This window comes from Pan troglodytes, chromosome 1, assembly GCF_028858775.2.
Source record: "Pan troglodytes isolate AG18354 chromosome 1, NHGRI_mPanTro3-v2.0_pri, whole genome shotgun sequence".
In the NCBI taxonomy this organism is placed as follows: domain Eukaryota; kingdom Metazoa; phylum Chordata; class Mammalia; order Primates; family Hominidae; genus Pan; species Pan troglodytes.
Window position 1 is genome coordinate 43,758,312 of NC_072398.2, and position 27,016 is coordinate 43,785,327.

The 27,016-nt window shown below is 51.3% G+C and overlaps 1 protein-coding gene across 1 annotated transcript; it reads left to right on the top strand.

Annotated features, from left to right (window-relative positions):
- The first annotated feature begins 1,849 nt into the window (after positions 1 to 1,849).
- Positions 1,850 to 21,606, top strand: NUAK2 (NUAK family kinase 2). Its single transcript, XM_003308709.6, has 7 exons — positions 1,850 to 2,284; positions 11,852 to 11,972; positions 14,943 to 15,094; positions 15,445 to 15,510; positions 17,364 to 17,483; positions 18,344 to 18,476; positions 19,162 to 21,606. The coding sequence occupies exons 1-7, from the start codon at positions 1,922 to 1,924 to the stop codon at positions 20,223 to 20,225; spliced, it is 2,019 nt and encodes a 672-aa protein (XP_003308757.3). The 5' UTR covers positions 1,850 to 1,921; the 3' UTR covers positions 20,226 to 21,606.
- The last annotated feature ends 5,410 nt before the right edge of the window (positions 21,607 to 27,016 follow it).

A 27,016-nucleotide genomic window follows, 5' to 3' on the forward strand; every position in this document is an offset into this window, starting at 1 on the left:
CGCCACCTCCTGTGGCCCTCCAAATTTGGGAGAGATACATTGGTTTCCTGTGTAAGATGGATCCTCTCCAGTCACAAAGGAGATAAAGAGCTCCATGGAGGGATGGAGACATCTGTAACTCACACTAGAAAAATAATCAAAGGATCAGTGGAAGTAGAAAAGTGGGCAGCCACTGGGGGTGAGTCCTTCTCCATCCTCAGCGTGCCCTGGATACACAGGGGAGGCACCATCCTCCTGAAGGCCTGAGGGGAAGGCTGGCTCTCCAGCATAGCTAGAATCCATCCAGGGCCCTAAACTGGCTGGCAGAAGGGGTTTCCCTCAGGGAAGAGGATCCAGGTCTATTGTCCTCTATTCTCTTCCTCAGGACCAGGGTCTAAATCCCGCCACTTTGTTACCAGTTGTGTGGCCTTGGACAGAATAATACTCATTTCACAGGATTAGGTTATCAAGATGGCCAAAGGGGAAATGTTCCCTTTCTGCCATTTAAAGCAAGAAGGAAAACCTATGGCCATTCTCATTTCACTGTAAATGAGCACTCAGAGTGGAGATTCTGGACCTAGCAACTCCAGGCCTCAAAAACTAAGTCAAGCTGGGCGCGGTGGCTCACGCTTGTAATCCAGTACTTTGGGAGGCCGAGGCGGGCGGATCACGAGGTCAGGAGATCGAGACCATGGTGAAACCCCGTCTCTACTAAAAATACAAAAAATTAGCCGGGCGTGCTGGCGGGCGCCTGTAGTCCCAGCTACTCGGAGAGGCTGAGGCAGGAGAATGGCGTGAACCCGGGAGGCGGAGCTTGCAGTGAGCCCAGATCGCACCACTGCACTCCAGCCTGGGCGACAGAGGGAGACTCCGTCTCAAGTCAAACCTCATAACCTACCACCAGTGCTCCTGGCACCAAAATCACAAGAAAACCTTGGGTGGAGCAACCATTTTCAGACTTAGGGACACAGGTTAGATAGTCGGCATGTAAAAATGTTAAATAAATATGTATCCCTTTGGGTTCTCTCCACCTCCAGCCGACACATCATAAATAAATTCCACTAAGTGGTTGAGGGAATCTACTCAACCTTAGAAGCCCTCTTTTTTTTTGAAACGGAGCCTCACTTTGTTGCCCAGGCTGGAGTGCAGTGGCGCCATCTTGGTTCACTGCAACCTCTGCCTCCTGGGTTCAAGCGATTCTTCTGCCTCAGCCTCCGGAGTAGCTGGGATTACAGGCGCGCACCACCACGCCCGGCTAATTTTGTATCTTTAGTGGAGATGGGATTTCGTCATGTTGGCCAGGTTGGTCTTGAACTCCTGGACCTCAAGCTATTCGCCTAAGAAGCCCTCTTTGAGGAAGAAGGAAGAAGTTTCCAGGGCCATTGGATTCCAATATCCAAGTAAGGTTGATCTAACTGAAGACAAGTGAACTCGAACCATAGGACAGCTCTGCACTAACCCTCCCACTAGGCTGGATTCTGCCTCTGTCCCATCCCAGCTCCCTTTCTCCTTTATGGACTCAATGAAGTGGTCAAGCAATTATAGATTTTGGCTTGGGACAAGCAAATTACTCAGGATGAAGAAATACTTTGGTGACCTTTAGTGCCCTCAGATCGCCCCTTGCCAACTGAGAACAGAGTACAATAAAACAACAGGGCATTAACCAGGACCAAGCGCCACTCAGAGGCAAGTGCAGCTCCAAGGGCCCTCAGAGTAAGCTTCTGGGCCTCAGGCGGCCTTCGCTGGAATCCCCTAGTCCCCATTCCTGGTGGGCGGGTTCCATTGACACCTTTCCTGGCCACGCCGAGGGGGAGGAGGCGGGGCCTGGAGCCCCGGAGAGCCAATGTGGACGGCCGTGGTCACGCGCCGCCGTCGAGCAGGCCAATGGGCGCCGGGGGGCGTGTCCAGGGCCTCGGGCTCAGGGCCTTTATAACAACTTGGAATGCTGTGCTTTACTGCGCGCCCTGGTACTGCTGTGGCTCCCCGTCCTGGTGCGGGACCTGTGCCCCGCGCTTCAGCCCTCCCCGCACAGCCTATTGATTCCCCTGCCGCCCTTGCTCACCTCCTGCTCGCCATGGAGTCTCTGGTTTTCACGCGGCGCTCCGGCCCCACTCCCTCGGCCGCAGAGCTAGCCCGGCCGCTGGCGGAAGGGCTGATCAAGTCGCCCAAGCCCCTAATGAAGAAGCAGGCGGTGAAGCGGCACCACCACAAGCACAACCTGCGGCACCGCTACGAGTTCCTGGAGACCCTGGGCAAAGGCACCTACGGGAAGGTGAAGAAGGCGCGGGAGAGCTCGGGGCGCCTGGTGAGTGCGGCTCCCTCTCGCGGCGCGGGGCGGGCTCCGGCTTGGCCGCTGGCAGGGAGCGGAGGAGGGCGGGCGGCGGCTCGCTCGTTGCTCGGCGGAGAGGCCAGCGTGGTCTTTACCGCGCTGAGCTTGCGGGGCTACTGCGGGGTGTCCCTGGCAGATGTGTCAGTCCGTGATTGCAGGGACAGTGGTCGCAAACTTGCGAACCCCAGCCAGCAACACCGTACTGCTGTGATGATTGCCAAATAAAAGGGAGGCTATGGATAGTTGGCGCGGAAAAACGAATCGTGTCGTGTCCTGGGATAAGATGGATGGGACTTAAGTTGAGTTTTGCTGGGAAAAGACTGTTCAATAGAGTGCAATGGAAAGAGGAAGTAGAAGGCACCCCATCTTAATAGGTATTTGGTAAATATGTGTGTGGTTGAATGAATGGATGAGGTGTGGATTTCCCCAACTCCAAGAATCTGGCAACCCAGCACACTGGAGCTCTGGCACAGGGGGTGGGTTTTGACATTTAGGTCCTTTCCAGCTCTAAAATTTAGTTGAAATTTCATTATGATGAGTTTTTGATTCTGGAAAATGTGAAACCAGGTCCACTGTACCAGAGACACCTTTCGGTTTGGGGGCCTTTTCAAGAACATGCCCTGTTACTTTGGTGCGAGTGTAGGAGTCTAGCAGTCTGTGTGACCTTGGGCAATTTCCTTCATCTCTGTACTTTGTTTCCCCTTTTGCAGAACTGTAGAAAACACAGCCTGCCTCACAAGCTGCTGTGAGGATTGAATAAGATCGAAATATGAACTTATATTGCTCCTAACACATAGAACTTGCAGTGAGATAGCCGGGCGCGGTGGCTCACGCCTGTAATCCCAGCACTGTGGGAGGCCGAGGCGGGCGGATCGTGAGGTCAGGAGATCGAGACCATCCTGGCTAACACAGTGAAACCCCGTCTCTACTAAAAATACAAAAAATTAGCCGGGCGTGGTGGCGGACGCCTGTAGTCCCAGCTACTCGGGAGGCTGAGGCAGGAGAATGGCCTGAACCCGGGAGGCGGAGCTTGCAGTGAGCCGAGATCGTGCCAGTGCACTCCAGCCTGGGGAACAGAGCGAGACTCCGTCTCAAAAACAAAACAAAACAAAACAAAACGAAACAAAAAAAAAAGAACTTCCAGTGAGAATTTCTGGAAAGGGCAGCCTAGAAAGGATGGCAAATTTGTCAAAAGTTAGTTAGCATGGTTAACTGGTTCTCAAACTTGAGTTTAAAGTACGTAAGGATCACCGGGGTGTTTGTTTAAAATACTTACATTCTCTGGTTCCACACCCAGAGTAATTTATTCTGAAGGTCTAGGATAGGGCCATATAATGTATATTTTAACAAGCCTTTTAGAGCAGGTGGTTTAGGCATTATTATGTTTTGCCAAATCCAGTTGGGTGCTGGTTGTGAGTGTGTGTGTGTGTGTGTGTGTGTGTGTGTGTATGGTTTGCCCTATTGGCTACATCAGCAGTTACTTCCCCAGGTTGTGTTTGCTTTTGCAGCCAGTAGCTGGTTTGAAATTCAAGAAGTCATTTCATTGGTGAAGGAGAGTGGATGTTGGAGAAAGGGGTAGATTATGGCCCCATCAATAGGACCGAGTATGTTTTTCCTGCTATCGCCTGGCACAGTCCCCAGTTGCCTGCTGCCAGGTTACAGCTATTGGGCAATCATGTACTTCCTGGCTTGCCTTTTCTTTCTCTTTCTACAAAGTGTGAGGGCCCGGTGAGGCTCCAGGCTTGAGGCTGTTGGACCCAGGCTTTGTCAGGGGCTTAGCTGGAAAATAGCTGCTGGTGGCTTGTGCTTCGTGCCTCTTGGGGGTGGAGACACTGGGTCGTGGGGACTGGGGTGGCCCAGAGACTGAGAAACTGAGATTGAAGTTCAGAGTTCCCATCAGGCTCTTGACCCAGGTCACTGTGGGGTGTGTGTGTGGATGTGCGTGAGAGAGAGAGGGTAAGAGAGAGATCTCATTTGATTCCAGAATGAGATAAACTAGCTTTCAGTTTTCAAACTTCAGTGGATTTAGGCAGGGATTCCAGCTCTTATTACATCAGAAGATACTCCCTGGCCTCATGCCTCTTGCTCTATATAGGAAGCCAAGATCAGTAGGCATGGGACCTGCTGTGAACCTCCCTGATCCATAGACCACCCAGTTCTGCAGCTGGGAACTTGCTCAGGGTCTCCTTCCTTCTTGGAGAGCAGCTGCCTGCTGTGCTAATGGTTTCTCAATTCTGGAGCATTGCCTCTTCCCCACCCCACCCCACCCCTGCCTCTTGACTGTCCTTCGTGAATCGAGAGAGACCTAGTGCCTCAGGATACTTCAGTGCGGGAGAGGGGTGTGGGAGCTTGCCCAAGACCTCCCCCAGAATGAATTGAGATTGTTGGTGGGAGCTAGATTCAGAGGAAAGCCAGCTGGGTGACTTCCATCCCAATTTTCTCTCCACCTTTCTAGCACACTTCCCGCTCCCAACCTGCCTAGATGGGATTATCAGGGCCAGATGGGATTGGCTGAGGGAAGGGCAGGTGGGCGGAACTAATGGCTGCTCTAGGAGGACATCAAAGGAAAAACAAATATTTGCTCTGGCTCTTCAATACATTCCTGGTATCCAAATGACATTTCCTCCTGGGACTCACCCAGCTCCCCTGGCCACCCCTTCCCCTAAAGAGAAAAACACATGCTGGGGTCTCTGAAATGGTGGAGTCCACCAAAGCCTTTGGATGATCTGCATGGAAGTCTTACCTCCAAGGGGAACCATGAGGGGCGTGAGTCCAAGTGTGTGGTGCTCTGGAGCAAGAGTGCTCTGTCTTTTTTATGTTTTGGAGTGCAGTGCAGGATTTCAAAATGTTTGGAAATGACTGAGGTGGTCCGAGTCCTTCATTGACAGACAGAGTAGCTGAGGCCCGAGGAGGGGAAGTGACTTATCCTGTAGCTGGTGAGTGGCATGCCTGCAATATGGGCTCCTGGATGACCAAGTACTGAGTCCTAGACTGGGAGTTGGCCTTGAGATGAGCCCAGGCTTGCCTCAGTGTGCTTTGTTATTCCAACAGTTAGCTCCCGCTGCCTTTCCCAGCACTCCAGGCAGTGCTTCAGGTGGGAAGAGTCACTGGGAACCAACCCCCACCCTCACATAGAGTGACTGTGTTGAAGGATTCTGGGTGGGTGAACTACACTGTATTCCTGGGTTTCAAACCTTGTTGGGGATGCTGCCTAGCTGACAGTCAAGGTTGCAAGCATTCAAATCGTGGCTCCATTGCTTACCAGCTGTGCAACCTCTCTGTACCTCAGTTTCCTTATCTGTAAAGTAGGGGTGATAATTATTCCTACCTCGTGGGATTCTCTTAGGATTAAGTAAGATGGCATATGTAAAGTGCTTAGCACAGTATCTGACACACACAGTGTTATTATCCCAGCAAGGCTGGCTTTGATGAAGTCCTGCCCTTCCCTTTCCTGGGGAATCCCTGCGTCCTGGAGGTCTGTCCTACCCTGAGAAAGAGTATGGATTGTGCTTGGCTTCCCTAAGCCAAACCACTTTGGTTGCTGCTTTGTTCAAAGTCATCGTCTCTCCTTCGGCCCCAGCTCCAGAGAAGGACTCCTGCCTGGCTGGCTGCCAAGGGCTTGCTTGGCGGGACACTGCCCTCCCAGCTCCCTCTGCACCTGCCTGCTAAGCGGCAGGGAGGGAGGCTGCAGGCCACTCTTGTCCTTGAGCCCCAGCCAAACCACACAAGAAGGCTGGGCAGGGAAGCTCCTTGCCCAGCAACCCGGTAGAGGGGGCTGGAGGATGGCAAGGAGGGGGCAGCACAGTATAGGGAGGTGGCTCAGGCTCCCCTCGGAGCCCATTCCTGATCCCTGCCTAGCTCTCTGGCTGGTGTGGTGGGATGGCGAGCCACCCCTAGGCCCACCCCCACTCTGCCCAGCCTGGGCCAGCCCAGCCCAACCTCTCCTCCGTTATCTAAATGGGTCATCCCCTAGCTCCTTGCCCTGCCTCCCAGACAGCAGCTGCTCCACAAAAGGCCAGAGAGAAATCAAGGATCTTGGCTCCAGCTCTGGGTGATAACTATGACCAGAGATGCCCAGCTTGCACCTTCTCTCCCTCCACCTGGAACCAGCATCTCTGGATCTTCTTTTTCTAAGACCTTTCTACCATCCTCTCCTGAATCCAGATCGTTCCTGATCTGAGTCCCTGGGAGGGAGGCAGTGTTTACCAATTGAGCCACAGCACCTACCTCTCCAGGGTGTTGGCAGAGGAGTGGGCATATTTGTATATCTGTAAGTGGGATGGGGTGGCTGGTGATACTACACAGCCTGGCCTAGGGCAAGATATGGGGCATTCCCTTCTCCAGGGATGGGAGGCAGGCAGGGAAATCTCTATGGCTGAGATGGAAGCTTCTCCAGGCACCATCTTTCCATCTTCAATCCTGATTGTGTCTTGATGTGTTGTGGAACCTTGGAAAAGTCAGTGTGCCTTTCTGGACCTCAGTGTGTGCTGTTTGCAAAATAGAATGAGGAATTAACCCTGCTGCCTTTTCCAACGTTTAGGACTACAGGGGCAAGAAAACCACTGGGACAGAATCAGAAATTATGCTCAAGCAGGCTACCGTGGCCATAGTATGGGGCTGCTTATAATAATACTTGGCTAGCACCTTCCTGGCATAGTAGCAGGTGGCCCATTTCTGAAGAAGTTCAGCATAGAATTCTAGAGTTTGGAAGGGTGCGTAGAGATCGTGATGTGCAAATTCGTGAATGGCTCTTTCTTTTTGGCCTTTGCTCAAACCTTTCTTTCTGCCTGGAATGCCCTTGTTGCCCCTCCCTAGCCCACCTCCCTTGGCTTAGCAAACCTCACTCATCCTTCAAAATCGAAAGCAGTTTTTCTCCCAGAAGTGGTTTCCCTGCTCCTCCTATGGGCAAAGGAAGTTCTCTCCAGTGCTCTTGGAGCCTCTCTGCAGGCAGGGACATCAACTGCCACATTTATCACAATAGAATGGAGTTTAATTAATTGTCAGTCCTCCCACTGGACTGTGGGACTGTCCACTTTTTATCTGAATCCCTAACACCTAGCACAGTGCCAGCCAGGCACATAGTAGGCACTCAGCAGATGACTGGAGAATAAATATCCTTTCGTTTTTCAGATGAGGACATGAAAACCAGCCAGATGAGTTAAACAGACTTATCTGGTCAAGTGACTTATGTTGAGTTGCATAGCTCTATAGGGGCAAATAAGGATTCGATTCCTGGGCTCTTGATGACATCTCCACTAATCAGATGTTCAAGTTTATGTTATTATCATTGAATCTGGTTTTCTTTCCCCTTCTGAGTAGGGTGGCCATATATTGTATTATCTAAACTTGGATACTTTGGAGAGTAAAAGGGGCAATATTAGTAATTAGACCAGGACTGTCTCAGGCATGTGGCCTTCCTGCCTCTGGGTGATTGGTTCAGCAATTGTTACCCTCTTCCTTGGTTTTAGTCATTTTATTTTTATTTTTTATTTTTTTTTAAGATAGACGCTTGCTCTGTCACCCAGGCTGGAGTGCAGTGGTGCAATCTCAGCTCACTGCAACTTCTGCCCCCCCGGGTTCAAGCAATTCTCGTGCCTCAGCCACGGAGTAGCTGAGATTACAGGAATGCATCACCAGGCCCAGCTAATTTTTGTATTTTTTAGTAGAGATGGGGTTTCACCACATTGGCCAGGTTGGTCTTGAACTTCTGGCCTCGAGTGATTTCCCCGCCTCGGTCTCCCAAAGTGCTGAAATTATAAGCATGAGCCACTGCGCCCAGCCTAATCAACATATTTTTATTCTAGAGAATAGTTGCCTGGCTATCTTGCAGATGAGAACAAAGGTCCCTAAAAATTAGTCCTTATAACCGAGGTGGACTTCACCCATGTCTAGGAAGAAGAGGAGAAAATCTTATCTGAGCACTGCTCCCATCTCAGTCAAAGGTCATCAGCCCAGTGACTTAACTAGTAAATATTTGTGATTTATGTTCACCAGTAAACAATTGTTGAACACTTTCTATATGCTGAGCTCTGTCTAGGCCTGAGCTGTTGCTCTAATTTACTTTGACAGGCTAGCCAGCAGATAGCTAGAGCCCTCTCCTGTGGGGCCAGGATAGGCTGGGGAGCAGTGGTCTAGCCCTACCAGGGTGGTGATGCATGGCTCTTTTTGTCTGCCACTTGCTTGGAGACTGATAGAGGCCTGATGACATAACTTGTTTGCTTCCTGGAAAGTGCCAGCCGTACTGTGATCTCCTGGGACCTAATATGGATACCTGGTGGGTCCCTAACCTACCCCCTGATGCCAGAGCACAAACTTGCAGGAGGCTGGAACTGTTCAATGAGGATTAACAATTCTGATGTAGAATCATGGGCTTCTGGAGTTGAAAGAGATGGATCTTGGGGTTCAACTTGTGCACTCTCCCCCATGCAGAGACTCCTCCCAGCCCCTCTAGCACCCCTTTCTCCCTTTTTTGGAACCTCATTTATTTTAGGCCTTGTCATCTTTAGAGTTCTGCCCCCTAAGCCTATGATGATTTATTTCGCTATCGTATCTGCGAGTACACAACTGTACATCCAAGATGTGCCTATGCGTACATCTTAAGTTCTGAAATAGTTTTGATTATCTAGATATGGGATTTGTGTTTATATATGATTGATCGTTTTGCTCTTTATGGACCTTTATCTCTGAAGAGCTCATAGAACTTTATCCATTGTTTTATTTTAAACAAAGAATTTTAGAGAGAAAATAACTTGTCCATAAAATCTCCCCTTCAGGGAGAGGAAAAAGGGTATGGAGGCGAGAGGTGTGTGGGAATGATACTCCAAGTTGAATCCAGGAGAGAGAGGTACCTCCTAGTTAAAGGAGGATTCAGGCCCTCTCTACATCTACCCCTGGCCCCCTGCCCAGTTCCAAGCCCAGGTTTTTGTTTTTGTTTTTGTTTTTTGCTTAGCTCACTAGGGAGAGATGGATGGTTTGGAGCAGAAGGGGGATAGCCCCATCGCATCCCCTGCAGCTGCAGCATGGGCCTCTTCAGCATCTTGGGGAGGAGGCTCCATGGTGACCATCCCTCCCGCCTGCCATTGTCCTCCCTGCCCTGCTCAGGGAGGGCCCGAGAGCAGGGCCTCCCCTCTTTCAAAGATGAAGCTCTGGGGGAGGAGTGGGATGGAGGGCACGCCATCCCTGGCCCGTTGCCGGGGTGACCGGGCCAGGGCATTGTGAGCAGCTCCTCTTACGGGATTAGGGCTGTTCCGCATTCTTGTCCGATGGAGAACACAGGCCGGCAGGGCCTGCTGCCCCTGCAAGCCAGAAACCATTGTCTGCCTCCAGAGCCCTGTGAAAGGGTGGATTAGAGGCTCCTCCCCTCGAGCAGGGGTTTCCTTTTTTCTCTCTCCCTTTGAATCTTGAGGGGACGCAAACCCTCCTGGGAAATTGAACGAGGAGCTGTTTACCACAGTCTAGGTCTTCAGATTTCTCACAACTTGCCTATCCCCCATAAGAGGAAGTCTCGTATTTACCATTTGCGTCCTTGGGCAGCACTTGCCAGGAACTGGCCGGCCCTGTGACACCCCACCCCCACCCAGCTCCCACCTAGCCCTGCAGCCTCTGAGGGCCCCGTGGCATCTGTACGGCTAATTTCATAGACTCAGAGCAGGAAAGCCCCTCAGATCTCTTAGTTCAACCTGTTTGTTTCACAGAAAAAAAAAACCCGAGGCTCTGAGAAGGGGTGGGGACTCGCCCAGGGGGACAGTGACAGACTCCCTAGGCAGTGTCTCTCCCCAGCTCCGCGCCTCAGGCCCTGCTCCCTGGTATTTTCTGGGATTTTGTCCAGGAGCTGCTGCTGAGGAGGGTGGAGCAGAGAGGGACCGAGACCCTCGGTGGCTCAGAGCTTTGCTAGCTGCACCTCGGCAGCCCTCTTTCCATTTCTTCCCGCCTCTCTCCGCCTTTCCTGAGCCCACCACACATACTGCCTGGAGGGCTTCGTCCTCATGTGGTGTTTTTCATCTTGCCGGGCTAAGATAGCAGGCCCTGAGATAGCAAGCAACTGTTGAGTTGTTTGTTGTCAGGGGAGGAACGTTTCTCATCTGGACTGAATAGACTGGTGTTTAGGGGCTTTTTTTTTTTTCTTCATAATTTTGGGACCAATTTTTAAAAGCATGGTAAAACATACATAATATAAAAGTTACCATTTTAAGTGTACCAGTAGTGTTAAATTTAACGTTGTTGTAAACCAATCTCCAGAATTCTCTTCATCTTACAAAACCGAAACTCTATGCACATTAAACAACACCTCCCCATTTCCCCTCCCCCAGTCCCTGGTAACCACCGTTCTGTTAATACTTGCTGTCCCTATGAATTTGCCTATTCCAGGTACCTCATTTAAGTGGGAGCATACAATATTGATCCTTGCGTGACTGGCTTATTTCACTTAGCATAATGTTTTCAAGGATCATCCATGTTATAGCATGTGTCAGAATTTCATTCCTTTTTATGGTTGAATAATATTCTATTCCATCCTATGGACGTACCACATGTAATTTATTCCTACATTTCTTTTTTTATTTTTTTATAGACAGGGTCTCACTCTGTTGCCCAGGCTGGAATCCAGTGGTGCAATCATGGCTCACTGCAACCTCTGCCTACTGGGCTCAAGCAATCCTCCCACCTCAGCACGTGCCTATAGCTGGGACTACAGGCATGTGCCACCACACCTGGCTAGATTTTGAATTTTTTGTACAGACAGGGTTTCACGATGTTGCTCAGGCTGGTTGCGAACTCCTGGCCTCAAGATGATCCTCCTGACTTGGCTTCCCAAAGTGCTTGGATTATAGGCTTGAGCTACCGCACCCAGACCTATCCCTACTTTTCTTGATGGACATTTGGGTTGTTTCCATTTTGTGGCTAGGGACTGATTGCTTATAGCAAGTTACAGAACTGGAGCAGAAAAAGTACCAAACTCAGAATCAGATGGCCAGTAGTCGAATCCACGTGCACCAGTTAGTGACCGTATGACTGAGCACATCATCTAACCTCTCTGGGTCCCAGTTTCTTCACCTGTAAAGGGTATTGATGATGCTTTTTGTGCCCACCTCCCAAGGTTGTTGTGAGGGCCAGTTCATTTACTAATGCAACAAGGAGTTATTCTGTGCCTACTGTGCTCAGCATCAAGAATTCAGTGGTGAGCAAAACTGGCTGGTCCTTGTCCTCATGGTGCAGATTGGCACATTTGCTTTATAATTCATAAAGCATCAGCCTTGCAAATGCAGGTTTTTACCTTCCTTGTCTATCTGTAGACTATGAATAAGGAGGTGACTGGTCCATATTCCTTCCTACTGCATGGACCATGTGCACTCAGCTCAGGTGAGATCTTTTTCTAGAGAAAGTGCTCTCCAGCCTCTCTGCCACCTACCCTGGTGAAGGATGGAGTGGCTTCTATGGGTGTACTCTGTGGCCTTTATAGCAGCTACAGGCAAACCACCGGGACCAGGGCCCCCAGAGTGTCCTCTGCCAAACCTTTCTCCTCACTCTCATGCCTTCTCTTCCCAGGTGGCCATCAAGTCAATCCGGAAGGACAAAATCAAAGATGAGCAAGATCTGATGCACATACGGAGGGAGATTGAGATCATGTCATCACTCAACCACCCTCACATCATTGCCATCCATGAAGGTACAGTGGGCACTTAAAGCTGGAACTTGGGGGTCTATGTGTGTGCATGTGTGTGTTCACATGCGTGTGTACATGTGTCAGAAGAAACAACATAAAGAAGTAAAAAAAATAGGCTCTAGAGAAGGGCAGGAGCTGGATTTGAAACTCAGCTGTATGACTTTGCACAACTCATTGAATTTAGTCTCTGGGCCTCAGTTCCTCATTTATAAAATGGGGTAATCCCATCTACATCACAGTGTGGTTGCAAAGATCAAACTGTTTATGTCATTGAATGCTCCACTCATGGGAGGTACTCAAGGAATTGCAGGTTTTTTTGTTGTTATAATTCGGTTTTCCCTACTTGAACACTACCTTCCCAACCCAGTGAGCTCCTTAGCAATCTGGGGGAGGCTGAAACATACATAGACCTGCACCTGTCTCAGGTGCGTGGGTGCTATTCTTCATGCGTCCCAAGAGCCAGACCTCCTAGAGTCTGACCTGGGCTCTGAATCATTCCTGCCACAGGGCTGGCTCCTACCTCTCCTTGTCTTTCTTGGCCTCCTCTTCTCTGACATCAGTGCTGATTTCACCACTCCAGCTGCCCTCCTCTCCATGACCCAGACAACAAAGTGAGCAAGAGAGGGTGACGAAGGAAAGATGGGGAGCCCTCTCTTACACACACCTGTCTGCGTCAAGACTTTACATAATATCAGTTAGATGAGAAGCGAGGGATAGCAACAGGAGGGAAGAAAGGGAGACTGTAACTCTACCCTTTGTCTGTATATTCCTGGTGGGGAAAAAATAGAGCAGTCTCTGCTCTTGGGTCGTGTTCATAGAAAGATTAAGGGTGGAGCCTTAAGGGTAGAGCCTTAAGACATAGCCCTGTGGCTTGAGCCTGTCCCATGAAGAGCCAGGCAAGTGTCTGAGAAGGCTAATTTTATCTCTGTGTGCTTCCCTCAGGGGAGAGTGGGGAGATAACAAAGTATTGTTAAGCCAGGCTGAGTGTGGTGATTGGGGTGTGTGTGTGTATATATATGTGTGTGTGTGTATATGAATTCTGCCTTACACCCATATCTCCAGCTAGGCTGAGTGTGGTGATTGGTGTGTGTGTGTCTGCATGTGTGTGCATGTGCATGTGTGTGTGAATTCTGCCTTACACTCATATCTCCAACTGGATCTGGGAACTGAGCACTGCAGCTCAGGGTATGGCTTCTCTGGCACCTTCAGATTCAACAGACATAAGAACATCATAGTTACTGTGTGTCTGGAGGGGCTCCCCCAAATTCATCCCCTTCCTGCTACTGGCTTCAAGGGATGTGAGGTAGTGGGTGTGCCTCAGTCCTGGGAAATGACCTCTAACCTAGCTGTTCTCCAAAATGTGCCCTGGCTGGCTTTTGACTCCCGATTTTATGGCACAAAGGTTGCATGCACCCTTGCAGAGATGATGAGAGCCATAGGGGTGGAGTCTCAGCCAGGCATCCCCAGGAGGCTGGGCCTCCACAGATAAGGGCCATTTATTCCTGTCCCCCTGGAAAAAACAACAGTCCTCCTGGCCACGTATCCAATTCCCTGGAAGCTGGGACTCCTCTAGGGAGAAGGCTCTTCACTTCACTCACTCCTTCTCAGAGTCTAGACAGCATTAGCTCTGGGGCAGGCCAAGCAAGCCAAACTCATAGGACCCGTTTGACACAAAGGTGCAATGTCAGGGACATACATGTTCTAACACACACCAGGCAGAAGGGCCAGTTTGGTGAACCAGCCACTCCCTACCTAGTCTTCAAGTGGCAAGAGGGCCACTCCTACCCAGAGAGATGAGCCAGCTGGGATGAGGTGGCTTCCAGGAACCCAGCCAGTCAATTAATTACCAAATATGTATTGATTGCTTCTGTGTACAAGGCCTTATGCATGAGGCCCTGCCCTGGATCCTCTGGTTGGAAGTCAGAGATGGTGATGGATATCTCAGCTCTCCCTGGTGCTTTACAGTTCATGATCCACTTTAATATACTTTTATTCCCTCTTCTGATCCTCAAGACAGACATTATTATTGGCCTTATTTTTCAAATGTATGCATGAGGGCACTGATTATAAACATAACTGTGGCCAGGCGCGGTGGCTCACGCCTGTAATCCCAACACTTTGGGAGGCCGAGGCGGGCTAATCACACGGTCAGGAGTTCAAGACCAGCCTGGCCAACATGGTGAAACCCCGTCTCTACTAAAAAATACAAAAATTAGCCTGGCATGGTGGCGCGCACCTTTAATCCCTGCTACTCGAGAGGGTGAGGCAGGAGAATCGCTTGAACCTGGGAGGTGGAGGTTGCAGTGAGCCGAGACCACGCCACTGCACTCCAGCCTAGGTGACAGAGCGAGACTCTGTCTCAATAAATAAATAAATAACTGTAGGTACCATTTATCGAGTGCTTGTTTATATGTCAGACCTATACCAGCTTGCTCAGCCAGCCCTGGAACTGCTGCTGACTTTTTATATTTCTCACCCCAGCCCTGTGAGGTTGCCTTATTATCCTGCTTTTCAAATGAGGAAACTGAGGCACAGTGGTTTACTGACTTGTCCAAGATCACCCAGCAAACCTGCATTCTTACTCATGTATCTAGAAGAGATTTGCCCAAGGCCACAAGGTGAAAAAGTACCAGGTTCTTGAACCAAGGAGCCTGGCCTTTCATTCCCATCTAGTGATGTCTCTGCCTTCCTGAAAGGGCAGGGTCATTTTCAGAATTCCCAAAAGCCTGAACTTCCAAGGAGGCAGAGGATGAGCCAGTGTCTTTGGCCTTAACTCATGGCTCCTGGAAGATGCTGAGAAATTCCAAGGCCCTTCTTCTGCCCTTTTTTGCCACCATATAGCCCCATTAGCAGATATTCCTGGAGGGGGGTCCTGTCTGATTTGGGGCCTGGGGTCGGGGAGGAGTGAGTCACCCCCAGTGGAGAGCAGTGCACTCTGGGAGGGCCTGACGTTCCTTGCCTTGCTCTGCCCAGTGTTTGAGAACAGCAGCAAGATCGTGATCGTCATGGAGTATGCCAGCCGGGGCGACCTTTATGACTACATCAGCGAGCGGCAGCAGCTCAGTGAGCGCGAAGCTAGGCATTTCTTCCGGCAGATCGTCTCTGCCGTGCACTATTGCCATCAGGTGAGCACCTACCTGCTCCAGCCATATTCTCAGTGGGTGGTCCCCAGGGCTTTAGGGCTGTTTTGGACCAGAGAGGTTCCGTGACTTGTCCAGGATCACACAGAAACAGAGGCAAAACTAGATTCTGGACTCTCAGGGAAATGTCAGTGTCTCTGACTTTGAGTCCCTTCCCCGGGGATAGAAGGGCCTGTGATTTCTTGCAGCACATACCAATAAAGATAGGCCTTCCCAGCCTACCTGTGCTCAAGCCCACTTGGCTCCCTTTGTGTTTACCTCAGTCTCCAGACTGGGCCCCTCATCATCTTCCCTTCCCTGGTGACCTTCCCGTGACTGCCCTCTCCTTCTTTCAGAACAGAGTTGTCCACCGAGATCTCAAGCTGGAGAACATCCTCTTGGATGCCAATGGGAATATCAAGGTGAGTCCCACTTCTTATTTCTAGAAGCCTCCTTGCCCACCCCAGCTTTTCTGCACTGTCCCCAGCCAAGTAGCTCTAAGCTCTTGGTGGATTCCTGAAGGAGCTGAGCAAGGCTGACCTTCATTGGTACTGGTAGGGACCTCAGCCATCATCCATTCCAACACCTCATTGTGTGGATGGAGAGCTGGAGCCTCAGCTGAGGGGTGCTTTGCACAAGATCACACAACTAGCGCGTGGCTGAGCCTGGACTAGAACCAAGATCTTCTGATTCCCAGATGAGTGCTCCTTTGATGTCATAAGGCTGACAGGAGTCTAGATCTAAGGTCAGGTTTGCTACAACCTTGGGACAGGCCCGGCCTGAGTTCTTCTCATGTGTGTACACACTTGCATACACACACACATGCATGCTTTAATCTGGTACAATTAGCCCTTTGGAAACTTCCCACAGATGAAGGACTCCAGCTCCAGCTTCCTGCTTTCTGCAGCTGCTAGATTTCCATGCTTAAGTAGTTAAATTTAGGTATGGAGAAGTTCACGTTGATGGGATAAACTGAGATCTCAGGGCTGGAGGAAGGACATGGCACAGGGAGGCTGGCCCCTGCAGGCACCTGGGAAGGTGACGCTGCACTCTGACCCTCTTCAGAATCTTCCTGAACCCAGGACATAGTCTCTTCCAGTGGCTTTTGACCTGTACCCTGAGGTGCCCTGGTACTGAGTTCATTCCCTCTTACCAGCCAATTCCCAGAGCAGGTGGGGCTCTCTTTGATGCTGAGCAGAAGGGAGGGAAGCCAGAGCCAGTAAACCCGCATAATCAGGCACAAACATGGACAGGCATGAACTTTCCTATCTGCACCAATCATGTGCTTCATTATGGGCTTCAACTGGTAACTGCTTGATAAGAGGCCAATAAAACCATAAACAAAGGAGCCAGAGTTTCATAAACAGCCCCTCCCCACCCTGAACACACATAACCCTCTGATGGGGTGAAGAGGTGGGGAGCACCAGGGCATGGCCTCAGCCTCTAACTGAGGATAGGTGGGAAAGGGTCTCTCCGGGCAACGAGACAATGGGGTTGGGTTCTCAAGCCCTCAATATCAGATGGTTCAGGGAGTCTTGGGCTGTAACCACAGCCCTGATGTTTGTTCTGCCCTCATTATTGCTTCTTAGCTATATTGGGCTGACCCCAGGTTCCTGCCACCAAGTTCTTGCCCCGGTGTGCACACAGGAATGAGCCCTTTGCTAGGAAGGGCAGCTCAAGTCTTATGTGGTTCATTGGTTATAGGGCTTGCTTGTTCCTGAGGGCCATGCCATTATCACGAGGTGCTGGCTTTCCCCCTCCATCTGGCTGACCCTCCTTTCCATCACTAAACATCATTAGAGCCTCATGCAGGGTCTCACCTGGGCTAGCAGCTGCAGGAGAGGTGGGGGCAAGGAGGTCAGCATGGAAGTGTACAGTCTGTCTGGAAGGCAGATCTAATGAGCAGGGGCTCCAGGGAGGCATTGGAAACTCTAGGCTTCTAGAAGGAGATGGGAGACTTTCCAAGGGATATGGGCATGAGAGAGCATCTCTGTAGTGGAATGCCATGTGAGCAAAGTGGTCTGGGGAGCAGTGAGGATCCTGGAGCCCCCACAAAGCTCTGCCTAGATGCTCCTTATTGACACAGCTCCTCAGGGTTCGTTCTTCCAGGGCCTGAGCTATGCTGACAGTGCTCAGTGTGGGGTAGGGGTCATGGGGACCCTTTCCTTCTATTGGAGCCTGGGTTTCCCCAGGGTCTGGAGAAGGGCGGGCCAAGAGCTACAGAAAAACCCAGGCCTTGACATGACCTGTGCCCGTGTTTGACTCAATCCTGCAGATTGCTGACTTCGGCCTCTCCAACCTCTACCATCAAGGCAAGTTCCTGCAGACATTCTGTGGGAGCCCCCTCTATGCCTCGCCAGAGATTGTCAATGGAAAGCCCTACACAGGCCCAGAGGTAAGTGGCCACCCTCCCCTGCCAGCCTGCCTCAGATGTTTACTATGACTTTAGATCTTGGGAGATTGACGGGCTAGTTTTCTCGTTATTCACATTTTCAGAGCACAAAACTCAAGCCTCCCAAAAAGTAGTAACTTGCCAGATGTCTAGCCAGGAATGGCAAAACTAGAACTAGGCCGGGCACAGTGGCTCACACCTATAATCCCAGCACTTTGGGAGGCCGAGGTGGGTGGATCACTTGAGGTCAGGAGTTCGAGACTAGCCTGGCCAATGTGGTGAAACCCCATCTTTACTAAAAAAAAAAAATACAAAATTAATGGGGCTTTGTGGCACACACCTGTAATTCCAGTTACTTGTGAGGCTGAGGCAGGAGAATCACTTGAACCTGGGAGGCAGAGGTTGCAGTGAGCCAGGATCATGCCACTGCACTCCAGTCTGGGCAACAGAGCAAGACTCCATCTCAAACAAACAAACAAACAAAAACCAAAAAAACCCCTAGAACTAGAACTTAGGTCTCCTGACTCCTAGGTTAGTTCTTTGCCTCCCTCACATTCCTCGTTCCTGTTACCTTTCCCAGCACCCAGTCCAGCCTCCTGAGAGTGATGTAGAGATGATATCTGTCACAACCACCCCTTCCCCAGCCTGGAAGAGATGACCTGGCTATAGCTCTTGTGCTTGTGGCTGTCCCTCGCAGGGAATGCGATTGACAACATCTCAGACCCCTTCTGCAGCATCCCTGTCTTGGCCCCTGGGTAGGAGAGGTGGGTCGTCCTCAGGTGTGCTGGCCTCTGAGTTCTCCAGCATGTAACATTTTCCTGTCTGGTATGGGCATCCCTGCTGACCTCCCCCATCTCTCTCAGGTGGACAGCTGGTCCCTGGGTGTTCTCCTCTACATCCTGGTGCATGGCACCATGCCCTTTGACGGGCATGACCATAAGATCCTAGTGAAACAGATCAGCAACGGGGCCTACCGGGAGCCACCTAAACCCTCTGGTGAGTAAGAGGTGTGGGCGTTCTTATCCAGGCCTGGGTTGTCCTTCACTCATTCCTAAGGCAGAAACTACACAGTGGCACTAAAGTCAAAAGGGCAACAGTCCATCATGGCCCATGGTGGGTTAGGGTACCCTCCACCGTATGTCCAATGTCGAGACCTCTGGGGAAGGAGGGGATAGCTCTTTCTTTCCCACAGGGGCATGCTTGATTATATTTGGGAAGTGGTTCCTAAGGTCTCACTTAGATCTTCTTTGCTACAGTTGTCTCATTTCCTATTGCTTTTGTTCTCATCCTCAGAAATCTTTTTGTCCTTCACTATGACTCAGAAGGCAGGAAGAAGGGTGTGAGAGACCCAGTTTACCGTGAACACAGTCTCTACCCTCAGAGGGTTGAATTTCAATGGAGAGAGAGAGGATAGACACCAACATACACACAAGGGCTTATGAAGGGGTCACAGTCCTGAGGGGTCAGAGGACAGAGAGGCAGCTGGAGGAGTCAGTCCAGGAACTCTGGACTGGGGAGCTGTCCTGGGCCAAGGCATGTATAGAGCCCTAGGTTGGAAGGGACGCATCCGACCCAGGAGTATGCAGTGTCATAGCTCAAAAGGGGATGAGCTGGGGACAGGGGACAGGGAGTGCCTATTCTGGGAGCTGGCAAACTGAAGCACCTGCCTTTTGTCTTCCAGATGCCTGTGGCCTGATCCGGTGGCTGTTGATGGTGAACCCCACCCGCCGGGCCACCCTGGAGGATGTGGCCAGTCACTGGTGGGTCAACTGGGGCTACGCCACCCGAGTGGGAGAGCAGGAGGCTCCGCATGAGGGTGGGCACCCTGGCAGTGACTCTGTCCGCGCCTCCGTGGCTGACTGGCTCCGGCGTTCCTCCCGCCCCCTCCTGGAGAATGGGGCCAAGGTGTGCAGCTTCTTCAAGCAGCATGCACCTGGTGGGGGAAGCACCACCCCTGGCCTGGAGCGCCAGCATTCGCTCAAGAAGTCCCGCAAGGAGAATGACATGGCCCAGTCTCTCCACAGTGACACGGCTGATGACACTGCCCATCGCCCTGGCAAGAGCAACCTCAAGCTGCCAAAGGGCATTCTCAAGAAGAAGGTGTCAGCCTCTGCAGAGGGGGCACAAGAGGACCCTCCGGAGCTCAGCCCAATCCCTGCGAGCCCAGGGCAGGCTGCCCCCCTGCTCCCCAAGAAGGGCATTCTCAAGAAGCCCCAACAGCGCGAGTCTGGCTACTACTCCTCTCCCGAGCCCAGTGAATCTGGGGAGCTCTTAGACGCAGGCGACGTGTTTGTGAGTGGGGATCCCAAGGAGCAGAAGCCTCCGCAAGCTTCAGGGCTGCTCCTCCATCGCAAAGGCATCCTCAAACTCAATGGCAAGTTCTCCCAGACAGCCTTGGAGCTCGCGGCCCCCACCACCTTCGGCTCCTTGGATGAACTCGCCCCATCTCGCCCCCTGGCCCGGGCCAGCCGACCCTCAGGGGCTGTGAGCGAGGACAGCATCCTGTCCTCTGAGTCCTTTGACCAGCTGGACTTGCCTGAACGGCTCCCAGAGCCCCCACTGCGGGGCTGTGTGTCTGTGGACAACCTCATGGGGCTTGAGGAGCCCCCCTCAGAGGGCCCTGGAAGCTGCCTGAGGCGCTGGCGGCAGGATCCTTTGGGGGACAGCTGCTTTTCCCTGACAGACTGCCAGGAGGTGACAGCGACCTACCGGCAGGCACTGAGGGTCTGCTCAAAGCTCACCTGAGTCGGGTAGGCATTGCCCCAGCCCGGTCAGGCTCTCAGATGCAGCTGGTTGCACCCGGAGGGGAGATGCCTTCTCCCCCACCTCCCAGGACCTGCATCCCAGCTCAGAAGGCTGAGATGGTTTGCAGTGGAGCCCTGGGCAGGGCAGGATATGGGAAGTAGGCAAATGAAATGCATCAAGGGTTCAGTGTCTGTCTTCAGCCCTGCTGAACGAAGAGGATAATATAGAGAGGGGAACGGGAACGCCCGCGACAGAGTCCACATTGCCTGTTTCTTGTGTACATGGAGGGGCCACAGAGACCTGGAAAGAGAACTCTCCCAGGGCCCATCTCCTGCATCCCATGAATACTCTGTACACATGGTGCCTTCTAAGGACAGCTCCTTCCCTACTCATTCCCTGCCCAAGTGGGGCCAGACCTCTTTACACACACATTCCCGTTCCTACCAACCACCAGAACTGGATGGTGGCACCCCTAATGTGCGTGAGGCATTCTGGGAATGGTCTGGAGTAACCCTTTGTTATTTTTATTTTTATTTATTTATTTATTTTTTTGAGACGGAGTTTCGCTCTTGTTGCCCAGGCTGGAGTGCAATGGCACGATCTCAGCTCACCTCAACCTCCGCCTCCCGGGTTCAAGCGATTCTCCTGCCTCAGCCTCCCTGGTAGCTGGGATTACAGGCGCCTGCCACCATGCCCGGCTAATTTTGTATTTTTAGTAGAGACAGGGTTTCTCCATGTTGGTCAGGCTCGTCTCAAACTCCCGACCTCAGGTGATCCACCCGCCTCGGCCTCCCAAAGTGCTGGGATTACGGGCGTGAGCCACTGCGCCCCACCTAACCCTTCCTTATTTAGCCTAGGAGTAAGAGAACACAATCTCTGTTTCTTCAATGGTTCTCTTCCCTTTTCCATCCTCCAAACCTGGCCTGAGCCTCCTGAAGTTGCTGCTGTGAATCTGAAAGACTTGAAAAGCCTCCGCCTGCTGTGTGGACTTCATCTCAAGGGGCCCAGCCTCCTCTGGACTCCACCTTGGACCTCAGTGACTCAGAACTTCTGCCTCTAAGCTGCTCTAAAGTCCAGACTATGGATGTGTTCTCTAGGCCTTCAGGACTCTAGAATGTCCATATTTATTTTTATGTTCTTGGCTTTGTGTTTTAGGAAAAGTGAATCTTGCTGTTTTCAATAATGTGAATGCTATGTTCTGGGAAAATCCACTATGACATCTAAGTTTTGTGTACAGAGAGATATTTTTGCAACTATTTCCACCTCCTTCCACAACCCCCCACACTCCACTCCACACTCTTGAGTCTCTTTACCTAATGGTCTCTACCTAATGGACCTCCGTGGCCAAAAAGTACCATTAAAACCAGAAAGGTGATTGGAAGCAGGCCCTGCTGTTCTCTTTGGTGATTGAGGTGGGGAGGGATGGTGCTGAGCAGGTTTTTGAGCCTTCTCCTAATACTCGTTCCCCTAGGCTGCCAAGGATGGGAAATAGAAAAACTGCCGAATCAAAACAAACGTGAGCTCAGTAGCTCTGGCCTGACCCTATTAAGCACACAGGTGGGAAGGCCCTGGGCTCAGAGTCCCAGTTGCTCTTCCGGCCTTTGGCACTAAAGTAGAAGTGGATTTGGCAGATTATCCCACCCTGCCCCCACCACCTGCCTCCTTCTCCTCCCACCCCTGCTCCTGTCTGCTTGAGCCCTGCTCCTGCTGCGTAAAGACACCCCCACAGCCTTTATTCTCTCCTTCCTAAGAAATCCCCTTTACTCTGGTGCTGGGCAGCTTTTCCCCCCTCCGTCCTCACTGCCTGACTCCTAGAGAAAGCAAAGAATGCCTGGAATGTCCACCCCCACCCTACGCCAACTCCCTCAGCCCCCTGCAGAGCATTCCCCGCACGCCTGCTCCATTGAGAAACTCCCAGGCTCCGAGGGCTGGGGATGAAAGGGAGGATGAGGACAAAGTGCCGGCCAGCAGCCGGCTGGCTCTGGCTTCAGGCAGCCTCCCTCCCCCACCCCGACCCCCTCTGGTAGTCACAGGAGGCCTCCAAACGTCCCCAGCTCTGGCTCTGGCCCCACAACACACCTGTCCTGCCGGCTGTCGGTGCCTGCCCAGTGGAGCGCGTTGGACCTCCCCTCCCACACCTGGAGAGCTGAGCTGGCAAAGTCACAAGTCTGCAAAGGAGATGGGGAGGGCAAGGCAACTATGAGGTCAAGATGGGAGAGCAAACAAGACATTGCTTAGGTGACACTGGAGTACTTAGGTCTTAAGTCTCTGAGGTCCTACTCAGTGCTGGAACTCTGGGCTAGACTCTGGGTAAACATGGAAAAAATCCAGGGGGTGGGTTTATCTCCAGAAGCTTAGAGTTCAGCTGTGGGGTTAGCAGTGCTCCTTTATTCATTCCTCTCATGAATCAAGCCCTTTTGTGTGCTAAGCTTAGTAGAAGACAGAGGTAATTGCTGTATCCCTGGTGCAAAAAAAAAAAAAAAAACAGAGATCTTAGCCTCAAGGAGGTTACAGACTGGGAGTCTGTAACTCACTGCAATTCAGTGAGAAATTGTTATTGGTTCAGATCATGTTGAAAGGGAGTTTGGGTCGGCGCGGTGGCTCATGCCTGTAATCCCAGAAATTTGGGAGGCAGAGGTGGGCGGATCACAAGTCAGGAGATCGAGACCATCACGGCTAACACGGTGAAACCCCGTCTTTACTAAAAATATAAAAAATTAGCCGGGCGTGCTGGCGGGCGCCTGTAGTCCCAGCTACTCAGGAGGCTGAGGCAGGAGAATGGCGTGAACCCAGGAGGCGGAGCTTGCAGTGAGCAGAGATCGCACCACTGCACTCCAGCCTGGTCTCAAAAAAAAAAAAAAAGAAAGAAAGGGAGTTTGGATGATGGAAAGAATTGCATCTTCGGAGATAATAATAGGGGCTACCATTCACTAAGTGCTTATGGGTCAAGCCCTTTAGGTGTGTTACCTCATGTAATGCTCACGATAGTCTTGTTAGTTCAGTACTATTTTTATCATTCTCATTTTATAAAAGAAATGGAGACTCAAAAACATTAAGTAGGCCAGGTGCAGTGGCTCACATCTGTAATCCCAGCACTTTGGGAGGTCGAGGCAGAAGCATCACTTGTCAGGAGCTCGAGACCAGCCTGGCCAACATGGTGAAATCCTGACTTTACTAAAAATACAAAAAATTAGCCGGTCATGGTGGCGCACTCCTCTAGGCCCAGCTACTCGGGAGGTTGAGGCAGGAAAATCCCTTGAACCTGGGAGGCGATAGTTGCAGTGAGCCGAGATTGTGCCACTGCACTCCAGCCTGGGCGACAGAACAAGACTCTGTCTCAAAAAAAAGGAACTTGATAGCAAATGGAGAAATCAGACCTCAAACCCAGGTTTGGCATCCCACAGACTCACTTGAACGGCATGGTGTTTGGAGAATTGGATAAAAGAATGTAAGTGAAGGAACTATAAATTTATATGCCAAGTTTATTTATAAATATTTATTATATGAGCATCCATTATATGCCAGGTTCTTTTGCAGGCACAAGGAATATGCCAATTTCCCAAGTGCCCTTTCCTAGTCTCCACAAGCCCCAAGAGAAAGCTAAGAAAGAAGAGAGTGAAGCCAGGCATGGTGGCTCATGCCTGTAATCCCAGCACTTTGGGAGGCCAAGGTGGGTGGATCACCTGAGGTCAGGAGTTCGAGACCAGCCTGGCCAACATGGTGAAACCTCGTCTCTACTAAAAATACAAAAAAAATTAGCCAGGCATGGTGGAGCATGTTTGTAGTCCCAGCTGCTTGGGAGCCTGAGGCAGGAGAATTGCTTGAACCTGGGAGGCAGAGGTTGCAGTGAGCCTAGATTGCGCCACTGCACTGCAGCCTGGGTGACAGCAAGACTCAGTCTCAAAAAAAAAAAAAAAAAAAAAAAAAAAAGAAAGAGAGAGAGTGAGCGGGAGAAGCAGAAGGGTGTTTTTTTTGTTTGTTTGTTTTTTTGAGACAGAGTCTCGCTCTGTCACCCAGGCTGGAGTGCAGTGGTGTGATCTCAGCTCACTGCAACCTCCGCCTCCCGGGCTCACGCCATTCTCCTGCCTCAGCCTCCCAAGTAGCTGGGACTACAGGCGCCCATCACCACGCCCGGCTAATTTTTTGTATTTTTAGTAGAGACGGGGTTTCACCATGTTAGCCAGGATGGTCTCAATCTCCTGACCTCATGATCCGCCTGCCTCTGCCTCCCAAAGTGTTGGGATTACAGGCATGAGCCACTGCGCCTGGCGAGAAGCTGAAGGGTGAGGGACAGGACCAGAATTGGAGGGGATGGAGGAGAGGAGGACACAGTGGAGGGAGAGCCTGTACCTAAGGGACGCGCAGGGTGTGGAATGGGGAGGGAGGGAGAGGACACAGCCCTTTCCATCAGTGCTATCTCAGCAGGGGCTGGGGGAGGTGGACTTTCCAGGAAAGGAGAGTCCTAACATCTGTGTCCTAACATAACCATTCGGTCCTAACTCTGTGTCCTCCTGCATCTGCTTATGTAACCTCTTCTAAGCCAGGTGGAGGGAAGGGTGGGCAAGGTGAGGGGGTGGATGTGGGGGAAGCCTTCTGGGGAAAGAAAATCTGAGCTGGAAGAGAATATCTATTTTCTTGGTTCCAAAGAGACCTAGATGAGGGACTGTGGATCCCACCCTGCACAGCCCTTCCCCTCACCTGCCTGGATGCTTCATATCAAAAACATTCCAGAAACCAGGCTCACAGCGATGACGTGGGCCCCCAAGGGAGAAGGCTGAAGCTGCAGGAATATTTAGTGCCACATCAGTGCTTCCGGAATGTGAAGAACCCAGACGATGACGAGGGTTGGGGGAGGTGGGGAAGCAGCTTTGAGAGACAGCAAAGGGCCTTCTGCAACCAGGACCATGTAATCCTGGTAGGAATCCTCTCCCCATCCTCAGCCCTTTCCCGGGGCAAGTCCAGGCAGTCCTCTGTGTAGAGGGAGGGAAACTGCAGCAGCATGTTAGTACCCACCATCAAGATGACCCCTTCACCTCTCCCCCTGCCCCATACCATCAGCTGCCTTGGGCCCTCCTTGGGCAGATAAAGTGAGAGGGGAGACAGTGATCCAGAGCACTGTTGGGAAGCAACAGTCCTCTGCAAAGCACAATGCCCACACTCCAGTAGAGCTTCTAGAGGCGGACTTCAGCTCTGCAAGTCAGAATCTGAAGCCCGCTGACTGATAGCCCACACATGTCTTGAGGACAAGGATGGACCCAGGACAAAGGAAGAGTCCTGGGTCTTAGCTGAAGAGTCTGGGCACTTTTAAAGTAGGGGAAGGGGAGTGGGTGGGAATCACATAATAGATGACACGGTTGATCTTCTGGAAAAGAGAATAGAGGTACAGGCCATGGCTCAGAGAGCAGGACCAGGACCAGGACGAGGACCAGTGAGTGGGGGCTACTGAGACACTAGATTCAGCTTGATAAGGCAACCACCTACATAGGACATTCATGCAGGCCGGGCGCAGTGACTCATGCCTGTAATCTCAGCACTTTGGGAGGCTGAGGCAGGTGGGTCACTTGAGGTCAGGTGTTCGAGACCAGCCTGGCCAACATGATGAAACCCAGTCTCTACTAAAATTACAAAAATTAGCCAGGTGTGGTGGCACGTGCCTGTAATCCCAGCTATGCAGGAGGCTGAGGCAAGAGAGTCACTTGAACCCAGGATGTGGAGATTGCAGTGAGCCAAGATCACGCCACTGCACTCCAGCCATGGGGACAGAGCAAGACTCTGTTTCAAAAAAAAAAAAAGTATGATGTTCATTCAGTCATTCAGTCATTCATTCAGTATTTATTGAGTGCCAACAGTGTATACTGTTCCAGGCTCTGGAGATACATCTGTGAACAAAACTGAGATTTTTGTCTTATGGGGCATCCATTCTAGTGGAGAAAGACAAGTATAGTAAATAATTAAATGATATAGTATATTAAAAGGCCATGGCCAGGCACAGTGGCTCAAGCCTATAGTCCCAGCACTCTGGGAGGTCAAGGCAGGCAGGTCACTCGAGTCCAGGAGTTCCAGACCAGCCTGGGCAACATGGCCAAACCCTGTCTCTACAAAAAAATGCAAAAGTTAGACGGGTGTGGTGGTTCACATCTGTAGTCTCAGCTACTCGGGAGGATGAGGTGGGAGGATTGCTTGAGCCTGGGAGGTCAAGGCTGCAGTAAGCCAAGATTGTACCACTGTACTCCAGCCTGGGCAAGAGAGTGAGAACCTATCTCTAAAAAGAAAGAAAGAAGAAAAAAGTCAGGAATGGTAGCACACACCTGTAGTACCAGCTACTTGGGAGGTGGAGGTGAGAAGATTGCTTGAGCCCGGGAGGCAGAGGTTGCAGTGAGCAGAGATTGCACCACTGTATTCCAGTCTGGGCAACAGAGTGAGATGCTGTCTCATAAGTAAATAAATAAATAGACCTGGCATGGTGGCTCATGCCTGTAATCCCAGCACTTTGGGAGGCAGAGAAAGGCAGGATCACCTGAGGTCAGGAGTTCGAGACCAGCCTGGCCAACATGGTGACACCCTGTCTCTACTAAAAATACAAATATTAGCTGGGCATGGTGGCAGGCGCCCGTAATCCCAGCTACTCAGGAGGCCGAGGCAGGAGAATAGCTTGAACCCGGGAGGCAGAGGTTGCAGTGAGCCAAGATAGTGCCACTGCACTCCAGCCTGAGTGATAGAGCAAGACTCCATCTCAAAAAATAAATAAATAAATAAATAGTCATGATAAGAATTAGGAAAATACTAATAAT

What these genes read in the sequence shown, in the direction of transcription:
- NUAK2 (XM_003308709.6), top strand. Translation starts at nt 1,922, where the DNA reads ATGCTGTGCTTTACTGCGCGCCCTGGTACTGCTGTGGCTCCCCGTCCT. An exon ending in GGGAGAGCTCGGGGCGCCTG is followed by an intron (nt 2,285 to 11,851) that starts GTGAGTGCGGCT and finishes TTCTCTTCCCAG; the next exon opens with GTGGCCATCAAGTCAATCCG. An exon ending in GGAGCCACCTAAACCCTCTG is followed by an intron (nt 18,477 to 19,161) that starts GTGAGTAAGAGG and finishes TTTGTCTTCCAG; the next exon opens with ATGCCTGTGGCCTGATCCGG.